The following is a 14,265-nucleotide window of genomic DNA, read 5'->3' on the forward strand; positions in this document are numbered from 1 at the left end:
GTGGTGACGGTCTTCTATTTCCCCCTCCCTCTTTCGCACAGTCGTCGTGATTTAAATCGTTGCTTAATTGCATAACTCCTGAAAATTTCTTTGTGAATGAAAGGCAGAACGACTAAATCAGTTCTCTGCGCCTTACTTTTACGGCTTCACTTTATAAACAAATGCAACATGGTATGTATGGCATTGCACCGCGTGTGCAGGACTTCCTTTGGAACCCTGTGTGTAGAACGCCATCTGCCTAGAATTCGGAATGTAACAAATTTGTTTTGATTTTAATTGCAGCAAACTAGTTCTTGGTTTGTTTGATTGGGCAGGACGCTACATAGAGTGGATACAGCATAGAATTTATAGTGCAGAAGGAGGCCATTCGGCCATCGATTCTGAACCAGCCCTTCGAAAGAACACCCTAACCAAGCCCTCACCTCCACCCTATCCCTATTATCCAGTAACCCCACCTAACATTTTTGGACACTAAGGGCAATTTAGCATCGCCAATCCACCTAATCTGCACATCTTTGGACTGTGGGAAGAGAACCGAGCACCCGGAGGAAACCCACGCAGACACGGGGAGAATGTGCAGACTCCGCACATCACTTGAGAATCTTTGGAAGGGAAATGAAAATAAAATTGTATGGAGAGCAGAAATTGGAAATTGTCCTGGTTCTATCAGGAATGAGCGCCGTTGAAATGTTTACACGATTTCCAAGGGACATGGCCGAATTGGAATTTTAAATGCCTTCATGATGTTGCTCTTTGTACAAGGAAACGGCCAGTAGCCATTTAAGGTCTGCTGCACTCCACAACGGGTCTAGGAAGCCAGTAGTACAGGATTTTGACTGAGAATCTTACACTTGTATGGCATCTGTCCCAGTTAATCCTAAGCATTTTGGCTTTTCGGTTGGTGATTTGTTTTTGTGCCTCAGACCGAACAAAAATACCGTGGTAAATCTGATGCGGAGATGCTGGTGTTGGACTGGGGTGGGCACAGTCAGAAGTCTTACAACACCAGGTTAAAGTCCAACAGGTTTGTTTGGAATCACTAGCTTTCAGAGCGCAGCTCCTTCATCAGGTGACTCACCTGATGAAGGAGCTGCGCTCCGAAAGCTAGTGGTTCCAAACAAGCCTGTTGGACTTTAACCTGGTGTTGTAAGACTTCTTACTGTGGTAAATCTGTGCAGAGTAACGCTGGGGGGTGGAGCAGCTGCTGAGGTATCGTGCGCCTGCACAATCTTCTACATTGCTGACAGGCTCCGATGAGCTGCGAGAAACAGATTGGCATGGCCTTCACATGAAGGGACTTGAGTCCAACACTTCTCACCACGTCCATCATTGAGGCAAAGGGATGATTCTGCATACAAATTTCCTGGATGCACGCTCGTTCTTGAGAGAATGGGAAGTAATATACAAGCTCTGGCCACAGTCTCTTGAAGAGGTATATTTCTGCAGTCATGTAGCTTGATCTTCCTGTAACGTAAATTTGGTTCTATATTTATGAATGGTGGGATCTGCTCCGTTCCACGATGTTTTCATTGGACATGTCTGCCCTTGGCAGCACCCTGCCTACCAATCTGTGTGAATGACGTCCCCTGTCTATCCAGGCGTGGGTCTGGACCCAAGCATATGTTGGGCCCTTTAAGATCTTCCACCTCAGATGGAATATGGTGAGGGCCTTCATCCCTTCTGGATCGTCAGTGAGGCTGGCCAGTATTTATCTCCCGATAATGTGGAACAAAAACAAACATACACAATGTACTTTGTAGTAACTCGCTGTGTGTGCTATCTGGCTGTCGTGTTTCTTACATTGCAACAGAGTTTACAACGTTGTTGTGGGTCAATGTACTTCATTGGCTGTAAAGCACCTTGGGGGCATCCTGAGCTGTAAGAGGCGCTGTGCAAATGTAAAAGTGTTCTTTTTGCCTGCACTGCAATGCAAATGGAGAGTGGGACTTTCAGTTTCCAATGGAATTCCACTTGCAATAGCCCCTGCTGTTGCATTTAAATGCCAGTTCCCCTTCATTAATGAGATGTTCCGATTCAGGAAATGCACATTTTCAGCTGATTAATTTTGTTTGCTGCGATGCAGTACTTCAGGCGGTTGATCAGTTGCTGCGATGCACTGTGTTGCATGTCACGATTTTGCCTAGTGCAGTTGGGATTTCTTTGTGTTTGTGTTTGTGTGTGTGTGTGTGTGTGTGTGTGTGTGTGTGTGAGAGAAACTTTTGATCCATTCAACAGCATAGGCATTGTTTTACTCCATGCTCCTAAAGGCACATACAATTTGTTGTGGCGAGGTTGCTTTGTTTAATGTCTGGCCGGCATCCATTTATCGTAGCCTGCAAAGAGGCTGTGTCAAGATCTAAACAATATATTACACTGTTGCTGGTTAACCCCATCATTTTTTGTTGTTGCTGATTTTAATATTATAAGGTAGTGCAATGTGTACTTGAGAAGACAGATGCACTAACCACCGTTAAATGTGCGTGCACCATATGTGGACTGTTATATTCCCAGACCTGGCTATCCTTAAACAGCAGAGGGGGGTAAAAAATGAATACAGAAGCAAAAATACTGCGATTGCTGGAAATCTGAAATAAGAGCAAAGAAAGCTGAAGAACATCTGGCAGGGGAGGCAGCATCTGTGTGAGAGAAACATTTCAGATTGATTACCTCAAAAATGGACATTGATCTCCAAACTGGCGCAAAAGAATCTTTGGCAGCACCCGGAATCTGAAAAATCATCAGGCATACATTAGCCCACTCGCAAATCGTAATACAGGCTTTTTGCGTTGTGACCTGCAGGTTATAATTTGTTTGTTGTAGGTTATTCCAGGTTTGCAGAGATGGGAGAGGAGTGATTCCCCCCCCCCCCCCCCCCCCAGGCTTTGTTGGACATAAAGAACACCCGTTTTACTTCAGAGTTTGTCGCACTTTCAATTGCTTTCTGAGACTTGTGCACGTGTCGAGAGGGAGACTCTCCGGAGGATTCCAGGGCCAGTAGAAAACTTTGGAAAAACGGATTTGAGTTCCGAGTGCTACTGTGTTACATGGTTGGTTGCAACCATCTCAAGTCATGGGCGAGTTACTAATATTTGTGTGATAGAAGCCTTCAGAAATATGTTTTACTTTTTCTCAAGGGAAAGCATATGTGCCAACTGATGTTGCGTGTTAAGTAGCACTGTTTCTTGGCAACCCATAAGTTTACAAAACTGTGTATTTTAAGCTTAAATAAACAGTAGCAGTTTCCTCATTCTTCTCATTTTGTTGCTATGTAATTGGTATGTGCTGAGTCTGAGCTACCCGTTCAAAATTTCTCCAGTGGCGTGCAAGCAGGCTGCGGCAAAGAACATAAACTCACCTGACTGATGGCCACATTTTTGTTCTTTTTAAGTAGTGTGTTGGGAGCCATCGGATTGTTTTGGTCCCTAAAGGCTTAGTACTCTTTAAGTGAGTGCTATTATCTCTTGGTGTCCTTGTGTAAATACTGGACCTGCTGCAAAGGTACAGTTGCCATGGCAAAGTGTGTCCAGAGAGAAAGAAAAGATACGGTGTTGGTTAGTGAAAGGGTGCATTAGTGTCACTTGATAGGAACTTAATAGGATCGGACTGTTGGCTGTTACATCAAAGCACGATCATTAAGAAGTTCTTCAAAAGCCTTTTCAGGTATTAATGATTATTGGTTATGAGTACAGGTGAAATCCGTAAGTTCCAGCCTACCCAGTTAATCACGGAGTGACTAAGCTTAACAGACCAGGAAGGTCCAATTCTTGGTATTGAGTGAGGCAACAGTAGAGGGCGTTGCAGTTGTAGCCTGCACGAGTGAGGGGGATCAGCTTAGAGTTGCCACCTCTGGTCACCATTGAATAACCCTCGGTGCAAGTCGACTTGGGTTCAGTTGGGTTAAGGACGGGATTGTGTATGCTGTGATGCCCCTCTTTTTCTCTCTCTCTCTCCCGCCACTGAATAACCTGCCAGCATGTTGTCTAGATTTGCAGATTAAACACTTGTTACCCACGTCATACACTAGAGAGAACCATGTGCCTGTGAAATTGTACCTCCGCGTGAAATCAACACATTCGGGAGAGTGACAGGAATCTGGCAGAAAATCATAGGTTGGGTAAAGGATTTTTAAAAAAAAAGTAACTCTCATATATTATGATCCCAGACCAAACCCCAACAGTGGCTAGGATACTGGACAGAAATCCCAATATTTTAGTTTATTTGACAGATTGTGCGGAAGAATGATTCGCTCCAGAAGTGATTGCGTGAAGAAATAGGATGTTACTTTTAAAGCAAAACTTAATGAAGGCAATATTAAACTGTTTAACTTTACACTCGGAAAAAAATAGCTTGCAATTACCCCTTAAAGACTACTACTCAATTTCCCATCAAACAACCAGAAAGGAAACCGACCGACTTGCTGAATCAATCTTAAAATCAACATGGCATTGAGTAATACTTGCTTTATAAAACAGATTTGTCTCATGCTAGAACCCTTTCAGACTCTGGCTGAATGTCTTCAAAAAGCTGGTACACCTGGCGTGTTTCAGCTTCTTCCTTGTCCCCAGACTAGACTGATCTACTTTAAATATTACTACTCTTTTGTAATGATTCTACTGTGAGAGAATTGTGGACTCGGTGTCAGACAGATCAGACTTCACAGTTTCTCTCGCTAAAGCCTTCTCCAAATCTGACTCTCTGCATTCTTTGGCTCCACCCAACAATGATGTCACCTGCCCAAGCTGAAAAGCAATTAACTTTGCAGGCTGAAAGTACGTTAACTCCCCAGGGACTTTCCCCAGTCAAACCACAATGCATTAGCTCAGACTGAAAAACCATGTTCCTTTGGTCAGTTTCACCGTCTGGCTCCGAGAAGCACCCAGGCCTTTACAAAACAAAATCCAATTTGGAAATATCACTGCGGTCAAACATGCTATAACCCCATGACTCATAACCTTTAAATTGTCCCAATATTTAGACGCCGCTATTCTTAAAATCCTCCATTCATCACACATACCAAGACTTTACACCGCATAGTGAAAATAATTTAAGCATTTAACCTTGTAAACTTCACTGCAGCACGGTAGCACAGTGGTTAGCACAATTGCTTCACAACTCCAGGGTCCCAGGTTTGATTCCCGGCTTGGGTCACTGTCTGTGCGGAGTCTGCACGTTCTCCCCATGTCTGCGTGGGTTTCCTCCGGGTGCTCCAGTTTCCTCCCACAGTCCAAAGATGTGCAGGTTAGGTGGATTGGCCATGATAAATTGCCCCATGATGTCCAAAATTGCCATTTGTGTTGGTTGGGGTTACGGGGTTATGGGGATTGGGTGGAGATGTGGGGTTGGGTAGAGTGCTCTTTCCAAGAGCCGGTGCAGACTCGATGGGCCGAATGGCCTCCTTTTGCACTGTAAATTCTAAATTCTTTCAAAAGACTACATAAAGCTACGACAAGCACATGACATTTGTATCGGAGACATATCTATATAATTATCGTCCCAACTCCATGCTATCTTTCATTTGACATGGGGAAGGAGATGGATGTTTTTGGTTAGATCTTCACCCAGAAGATCAGCCAGCACAGAGAACGGCCGGTCATTCCAAATATCCGTGCCATTTTCTGCCCATGTCTAATTCCCTTTGAACTTGCGAGGCCATTGCAGAGGGAGTTGAGAGTCAGCCACATTGTTCTGGATCTGGAATCGCGTGTGAGCCAGACCACATAAGGATGGCGGATTTCCTCTCCTAAAGGGAATCGGTGAACCAGATACAACAAATCGAGAGTTTCATGGTCGTCATTACTGAGACTAGCTTTACCGTCGTGGTTTTTCATTCATCGAAATTGAATTCCACCAGCTGCCGTGGTGGGATTTGAACCCATGCCCCCAGAGCATTAGCCTAGGCCTCTGGATTACTCGTTCAGTGAAGTTACCACCTCACCGCCATCTCCCCCGAAGTTGGAATTAAAGATGTCCATGAAAGGCAAGCAAGTGATGTGAGCTGTGAGGCTGGAGTTTGAACCTCGACTTTCTTGACCTATTTCAACTACTCCAATGATCCAAAAGTCTCATATACCGGTTTTTGGAATCTGACACCCTTTTTATTTAATGGTTTTGAGTATTTTGTGGAATGTAATTTTCTTAAAAGCATCAGTATATGGTCACCACCTCGATCCCCATTTTGTAAGAAGAAACTGGAGTGATTGGTGTGGAAAATTAAGCATTTTTACTTTATATGCTTTTTAATTTAGCACAGCAAATTACTGTCATTGTGGAACATGGTTAGAAGCTGGGCTGACACAACCAATAAAGTTTAACATTGAATCTTGTGCTCCAGAAAGCGATGCTGACGCACTACAAATCGTTATTGGGGGCTGTAGTCCCCACGAACAGGGCACCACTGTGAAGCAGTTCAAGATTGGATGTCTTTCAGTAATGCATTCCAACATCGTGCTTTTTCTAAAAATTTTAATTCCTTCCAATTCCTGTAGGAATTTCTGATTTCCTCGCAAGTCAGTCCGTGAAGCAATCACTCTTCTCTCCAGCCAAAGGTTCTGGCTGGAGACTTGCTTCAACATCAGCTACCTCATAAAAATGTCCCTCTTGATTCATTAATTTTCCTGACATCTTTTTGGTGCAGCTCGTGGTTTTTGTTTGGCAATCTCTCTGGACACTTGGGTCGTGTTTGGATATCTGTGAGGATTGGAATAGACAGGAACCCTGTCTGTGGCATTGCATCACCTGTTTCTCTTTTTCTCAAATGCTTTGTTACTGGATGCCAGGCCATTTTACTTTCTCCATCTTTCCACTGTGGCAGGATAGTTTGTATTTCGACAAACACAAGCCAGGGGCATGGACCTCGGTCTCGATATCATGAGGTAGACAGAAGGTTTTGACAACCTAATTCTGCAAAAAAGCTTGATGCTTTTTCCTTTCAGTACTTGCAGCTTATATGCTTGGTTTGTGCTACATTTGGCTTCAATTTAAATTGCCAGGATTCCCCAGTGACTCAGTCAGTTTTACAATTATATAAGCAACTTTTCTGCATTCTGAAACAATATGCCTAGTTTTCATTGCAAGCAGCTGTTCTTGGGACTGCTATAGTTTCAGGTGAGGCACTTAAAAGTCCAGCGTTTGTTTTCATCATTGCAATCATAATTGCCGTGAAAATTATTGATTTATTCTGTATATATTTACTTCATATGTGTGCCTATGCGTGTCAGTCTGTGAGTGTCTTATGTGTGGAAATAGTGGTTCCCCCCCCCCCCCCCGATTACCTCCACACGTGGTGCATCTGGGCAGGAATTAATTGTACTGAACACTCACTGTATCTTAACAGTCCTGGATAAGATAAACATTGAATGGCTGCTTTCCGTAAACTGGCTTTTGATTAGCCCATCCGTTTTAGACTTGACCATGTCCAGTTAATTTTGCATACCACAAAGTGTTCCAGTAATCAATATCCCACACCAGTTAGGGCCACTTTAATCTCTGCGTCAATGCAACAGTGCAATGGAATGGTGCCCCTGGGTTTATCAGATGCTACTCTATTGTCACTGAAGTGAACACAATGGTTAACTGTTTGATTGTTGATAGGTATCTTGGCCTCAGGTAAGGGCAGCACGGTGGCACAGTGGGTTAGCCCTGTAGCCTCATGGCGCCGAGATCCCAGGTTTGAGCCCAGCTCTGGGTCACTATCTGCATTGAGTTTGCACATTGAAAATTAAAAATTAAAATGAAAATCGCTTACTGTCACGAGTAGGCTTCAATGAAGTTACTGTGAAAAGCCCCTAGTCGCCACATTCCGGCGCCTGTTCGGGGAGGCTAGTACGGGAATCGAACCGTGCTGCTGGCCTGCTTGGTCTGCTTTACAAGCCAGCGATTTAGCCCGGTGAGCTAAACTAGCCCCTCCTTTCTCCTCGTGTCTGCGTGGATTTCACCCCCACAACCCAAAGATGTGCAGGCTAGGTGGATTGGCCACACTAAATTGACCCTTAATTGGAAACAATGAATTGGGTACTCTAAATTTACATTTAAAAAATCTTGGCTTGAGGTGTAAGTGAAGTTGGAGACAAATGAGAAATGCTCTGAATCATAGTGCCTTGCTCCAATATAAGTCACTTGCAACTTTAAAACAAAATTCAGATCAGCTGGGCGGCACAGTGGCGCAGTGATTAGCACTGCTGCCGATGACGCTGAGGACGGGGTTCGATCCTGGCCCCGGGTCATTGTCTGTGTGGAGTTTACACATTCTCCCCGTGTCTGCATGGGTTTCACCCCCACAACCCAAAGGTGTGCAGGTTAGGTGGATTGGCTACGCAAAATTGCTCCTTCAATTTCGAAAATAATTCAGATTAGCACAACAAGCATGTGGAAGATTGGTTAACAAGATAATTTTGATCCGATGGACATAATATTAAGAGAATTAAGTGTGTGTGGATACTTGTGGACTCTGCCAGCAGATTTCCATACTCAAGTTTATTGGTGGAGCAGTTAGGTTTTTAATGACTATTTGCCATTTCACATTTATTAATCTTTTAGAAGGAAAATTCACATTTCCAAACTGCTGGGGTGTGATTTGATCTCCGTATTTTCTAATGTCAGTCAGAATGTTTACAGGACAGAAATAATATATTAAGCTGGCTCCTTAACATTGTCCACCGCTTACAATGAAACTGTGTATACTTGCCTTACAGATTCGGGATTGGTTGTCCCGAGTATTTCGTATGACTTACACAAGAGGTTACTGGCAACCGCTGAAAGGCACGGCTTGTCCTTGGAGCGCAGACTGGAAATGACGGGAGTGTGCGCCAGCCAAATGACGCTAACACTGCTTGGCGGACCTAACAGGTACTTCTGGGCTTATGTGCATCACCTATTGTCCTTCTATTTAAACGAAAATGCACACTGATTCATCTTCAATCTAGCCAGTTTCTCTCTGTGACAGATTTTCATGGTATTCAGTGGCAGCTTTCTTTCCCGTGTGACAGGAGTGATTTTAGGGGTGGATGGCTTGTCTGCTGTGGGTCCTCACCTAATGGGAATTTGTTTGCAGTAACTAAAGACACTTGTGATATCCAAAGTCCTTTGGAAGAGAAGGAAAGCCAAAGATGGGATACTTCCAGTGGAAAGTAATTCTATCCCCCCACTCCCCCATTACATGAAAGCCCTTCTTTAGTATCACCAATGCCCCATCTGTGCACCGATGGAACACCTTCATTCACTCAGATGGAAGTTAGTGTTTCAGTCTGGAGAATTCCCCAGTCAGCAATTGTTTGTTCTAGTTTGAAACTTTGCTGCTCACTGTAACTTTTTTCCAGCTAGCTTAACCATGAAGCACCGATGTTGTATGAATAGAGTGGATTTGAGCAGTGACCGTGGCACAAAATGGTCGCCCGTTCACGTCAGGAGAAAGAACAGAAAAATAAGTCATGTGAAATGTTAACATTGAATGCCTGCAATATGCAGAGGCACAAACACCGTGAAGATAATGATGCGTCAGTGGAGTTTGGAGGTCTACGCTGTGGCTCCTGCTGGTGGTGTGAGACTTGCTTGTAACACTAGCACATCAGCATATATCTGGCCTATATGTGACTCCAGACCGACAGTAATCTTGACTCTTAACTGCCCTCTGAAATGGCCTGGCAAGCTACTCCGTTCATGGGCAATCAGGGATGGGGAACAAATGCTCATCCTTCCAGAGACACCCACATCCAATGAAAGGATAAATAAAAAATAAATTAAAAAATTCTTGTTCGGCTGGTCCCAAGTGTACAAACTCGGCATATCTTAACTCAAATAATGGTTGAACCGTGAGAGCATAAGCAAGTAGCACTGAAGCACACAAGAAGCCACGCTGCACTAACTTAATCAAACCCAGTACAAAAGCAACAAAGTCCCATGCTGATCCCAATGGTAAACGTGATGCTGAATGTTGGTCATGCTGTTTTCTTCGTCCATGCAGGGCATGAGCTGGCACTAGCAAATATTAATTTCAAATTGTGACTTGATGTCTGCTGGGGCTAGAACTGAGGAAATAGATACATATGGTGCAGGATATTTTAACGGACAATTTCCTTCTTGGGTGTGGAACTTAAATCAGAATTCCAAGTATTGTGAGTTCCTGCCAGTTAATGATGATTTTGTTTTTTGGGGGGGGCAGTATGGAGACCAGACTTTTTTTTTTCCTGTCGTAGTGTTTGGCCCACACATTGTGCATTTGTACACAGAGGGCCCCCTCATTGTGCTCAGTAACATTACATCCTTTCTTGAGACTCTGGACATTCTTGGAACATTTCTCAAATGTTTGAACTTTCAGAGTCCACAGATACAATCTTTTATTCATCAGCACACTTCAGAACTGGCTCAAGTCTGTTATTTTAGGAAAAAGTAACTCCTGCTCGCGAGAAATGTTTGAAACCACTGACTTGCACAGAAAAAAATTAGACATATGTTAAGACGCAAGCTCCCAGAATCCTGTGTAATACTTTTGACCCTTGACCCATTCACTCAGCATTAAGTCAGGGCCCTGGTTATGACTATAGTTCTAACAAGCAACTGGTGCCATGTTTAGTTTATCAAATGGCTGAGAGACACCAGTGACTGCTGCCTTTTTTTATGCCCAGTCCCATTTTCTAATTCCAGCAGGGGTATGGTTTGTTCCATGACTGGTGAAAATGCTCAGGTGCCTCAACCCCCCAGACCACGGAGAGAAATTGCGGGCCCCAGTGCTTCTCCTGTTTCAGAGCCACTTATTCCTCCGCTCCCTCTCACCGCCCAAACCCTCCCCTTCCATCAGATGTTATGTTCCTCCCCCCCCCCCCCCCCCCCCCCCCCCTTTCAAAATTCTCCAATCAATTCATCAAATCACCACAGGAAGACCCGGGTAACACCCATTGTTGGCATCTGTTACAAATATCGTCCAATTGTATATGCAGCATTGGTCATTAACATCAGGGCAGCACAGTGGCTAGCACAGCGCCAGGGAACCGGGTTCGATTCCCGGCTTGGATCACTGTCTGTGCAGAGTCTGCACATTCTCCCTGTGCCTGCGTGGGTTTCATTGCAGTGTTAATGTAAGCCTACTTGTGACGCTAATAAGGATGATTATTAAATAAAGATTTTTATTACTAATGTCAAGAGCAGCAACAATATAATGCAGTTTGTGTGCACCCGATTGATGACGACTAAACGAACCAGAATACGTATTTCAACAGCATCATGCAATATTGTTAATTTGACAGGAAAATATTCCATTAGTTACTTGTCTCACTGCAGACGATGACCCTGATTTCAGTGACCACCTCTGCCCTCATTAACAAGTTCTACACATGACTCCGTATAGACATAGTGACAGTAAATTCATATTTGGGGGAACCACGTAAAATTGCAACCCAGACAAACCACACTGTATTTTCCATTCTATAGAAGTAGAGGAAGATTCTCCTTCCTGAGTCAGAACACTCTGTGTTATATATTACAATATATTTTCAAGATCTATTGTGCAGCACACTTTATCACATATTTCAAAGACCTCAAACTCCACAAAATCACCAAGCGTGAGTGGGTTAATCACTAAGTAGGCAAAAGGACAAGGTTGAAGTTCATGGAAAAGAAACCTGTGCAGTGTGAAATAGGATACTGATTCACGATGAGCCCCTTATGCATATCTGTCCTGGCTACCTCACCCCACAAAGCTCTCTCTCTCAGGAAACTTTCATGAGCAGCAAAATAAACAGAACTCCACTCTCTTGTTCGCAAGATAATTTTGGATGACAAAGGCCACCTCACCTGGTTGATCTCGTCCATCCCAGAACAACAAACAAACATACATATTAAAAGCAGGAGTGTACCATTTGGCCTCTTGAGCCTACTGCTCCGTCATTTGATAAAATTGCCCACATTATACCAATGACTGCAACTCAAGAATTTAATTGGCTGTGAAGCAGTTTCGGGCATCGTGGAGAGATCATGCAGACTCCGCACAGACCGTGACGCAAGCGGGAATCGAACCCAGGACCCTGGTGCTGTGAAGCAACAGTGCTAACCACTGTGCTACCGTGCCGTCCCTTGACTGGAGAGATGGTGAAATTGGAGGCCCAAAGGATCTCCTGTCCAGTCCACACCACACCCATTTGGTTCTAAGATTACAGGGAATTGACTGCCATTTTTCAAGAAAAAATGCGCGGTCATACTGCAGCTGACGTTTGGCCAGCTTTGCAGTCTACTGGTGGCTTTACAAAAGAACAATTAGAATCCCGATTAGGACCAGCGACACAGTTCCGTCAAATTGTCATGAGACTGACAGACCCGCTTTAAATAACCGTTATTCTCAGCCCAACATCAGTTTTTTTTTTGAGATGACCGTAAAGGTTTATTAATAATAACATTTATTCGTGTCACCAGTAGGCTTCCATTAACACTGCAATGATGCTACTGTGACAATCCCCTAGTCGCCACACCCCAGCGCCTGTTCGGGTACACTGAGGGAGAATTCAGAATGTTCAATTCACCCAACAGCACGTCTTTCGGGACTTGTGGGAGGAAACCGGAGCACCCGGACGAAACCCACGCAGACACGGGGAGATCATGCAGACTCCGCTCAGAGAGTGACGCAATCGGGAATCGCACCCAGGACCCCGGCGCTGTGACCCAACGGTGCTAGCCACTGTGCTACCGTCCCGCCCCTTACTAAATGCGAATGACGAGAAGCTCTGTTTACGACATCGAGCTGGGTTCCCTAGCCCCTGGGACCCAATGTTTTTCACCGTGTGTGCACCCCAGCCGTGCCCTGCCCACGTAGATGGCTTGGAAAAGCATGGAAGACGTGTAGTCTAGACCGATCCTGAAATACCTCAACATTCAGATAATTTCTCACAGGACATGCTGGATAACAGTAGCATGGGCACAACTGCTGGCATTCCTTCTCCCTGCTGCCGTGTTGTTGCCACCTTAAACGGGCTATGGGATGAAACTTGGACTTTGGTCTGTATGACGACGCTGCACTGGGGAAAACAGTGTGCAGCCACCTTTCGCACCCATTGTTTTTTAAAATCGAAAGCATTTTGTCAAGATAGCATTTAAACTGATAAAAGAACTTAAAATTCCCATTCCATTATGGCGGCATCTAAAACCACACACCATGGTGGATTTTTTTAGCACTTGCATATAAGTTTGGGGAAGGCATAATAGTCAGCTGGGCAGGATAATGAAGGTTGCCAGTTCCTGCTGTCCCACACTGCACCAGGAATGAGGAGAAAGTATGGAAGACAATTGGGTTGCGTGGTGGGTGCCCAAACAATTACTTTATCCCTAAAAAATTATTTGCTCTGTTGACGGTTTTTCATCGGTTGCCGTACATAATTTTTCTTTCATGGGATGTGGGTGCCTCTGGCAAGGCCAGCATTTGTTGCCCATCCCTATTTGCCCTTGAACTGAGTACCTTGCATTTGAGGGAAGTTAAAAGTCAAGCACATTCCTGCGGATATGGAGTCACGTGTAGGCCAGACCAGGTAAAGATGGCCAATTTCCTTCCTTAAAGGGGCATTAGTGAACCAGACTTTAAAAACAAATAAATTTTTTAATTCAAGTTTTCACAAAATATCAATAACAGAAAATACTAAGAACAGAAAGAACAACCCCCCCCCCCCCCGTATACAAAAAATAAGAAATAAATTAACGCCCGACATTAGCAAAAAACAAATATACACGTCCCTTCAGCCCAAAACAAAGGGACAGCACCCCCCTCCCCCCTGGGTTGCTGCTGCCGCCGGCCTTATTTCTACCGTTCTGCCAGGAAATCCAGGAATGGTTGCCACCTCCTGAAGAACCCCTGCACTGATACCCTTAGGGCAAATTTCACCCTCTCCAATTTAATAAACCCCGCCATATCGTTGATCCAGGCCTCCACGCTTCTTGGCCTTTTGGCTCAGATGAAGTGCAGTATCTGTTCTAGGGGCTGGTTTAGCTCACTCAGCTAAATCGCTGGCTTTTAAAGCAGGCCAGCAGCACGGTTCGATTCCCGTACCAGCCTCCCCAGACAGGCGCCGGAATGTGGCGACTAGGGGCTTTTCACAGTAACTTCATTGAAGCCTACTCGTGACAATAAGCGATTTTCATTTCATTTCATTTTTCACGCTTGGGGACCTCGCATCCTTCCACTGAAGAAGAATCCTCCGCCGGGCTACTAGGGACGCAAAGGCCAGAACACCGGCCTCTTTCGCATCCTGCACTCCCGTCTCCTCTGCAACCCCAAATATTGCGAGCCCCCAG

At 44.6% G+C, this 14,265-nt stretch overlaps 1 protein-coding gene across 2 annotated transcripts in view; it reads left to right on the forward strand.

The window, feature by feature from the left end:
- Positions 1-14,265, forward strand: part of edc3 (enhancer of mRNA decapping 3 homolog (S. cerevisiae)) — a 106,421-nt gene that overhangs the window by 77,742 nt on the left and 14,414 nt on the right. For both annotated transcript variants that reach the window (XM_038784088.1, XM_038784089.1), the window contains one exon: positions 8,691-8,844. In XM_038784088.1, the coding sequence (XP_038640016.1) occupies positions 8,691-8,844 (154 nt within the window). The remainder of the gene's footprint in view (positions 1-8,690; positions 8,845-14,265) is intronic.

The sequence above is a fragment of the Scyliorhinus canicula genome, chromosome 24 (genome assembly GCF_902713615.1).
Source record: "Scyliorhinus canicula chromosome 24, sScyCan1.1, whole genome shotgun sequence".
NCBI classification, from domain to species: domain Eukaryota; kingdom Metazoa; phylum Chordata; class Chondrichthyes; order Carcharhiniformes; family Scyliorhinidae; genus Scyliorhinus; species Scyliorhinus canicula.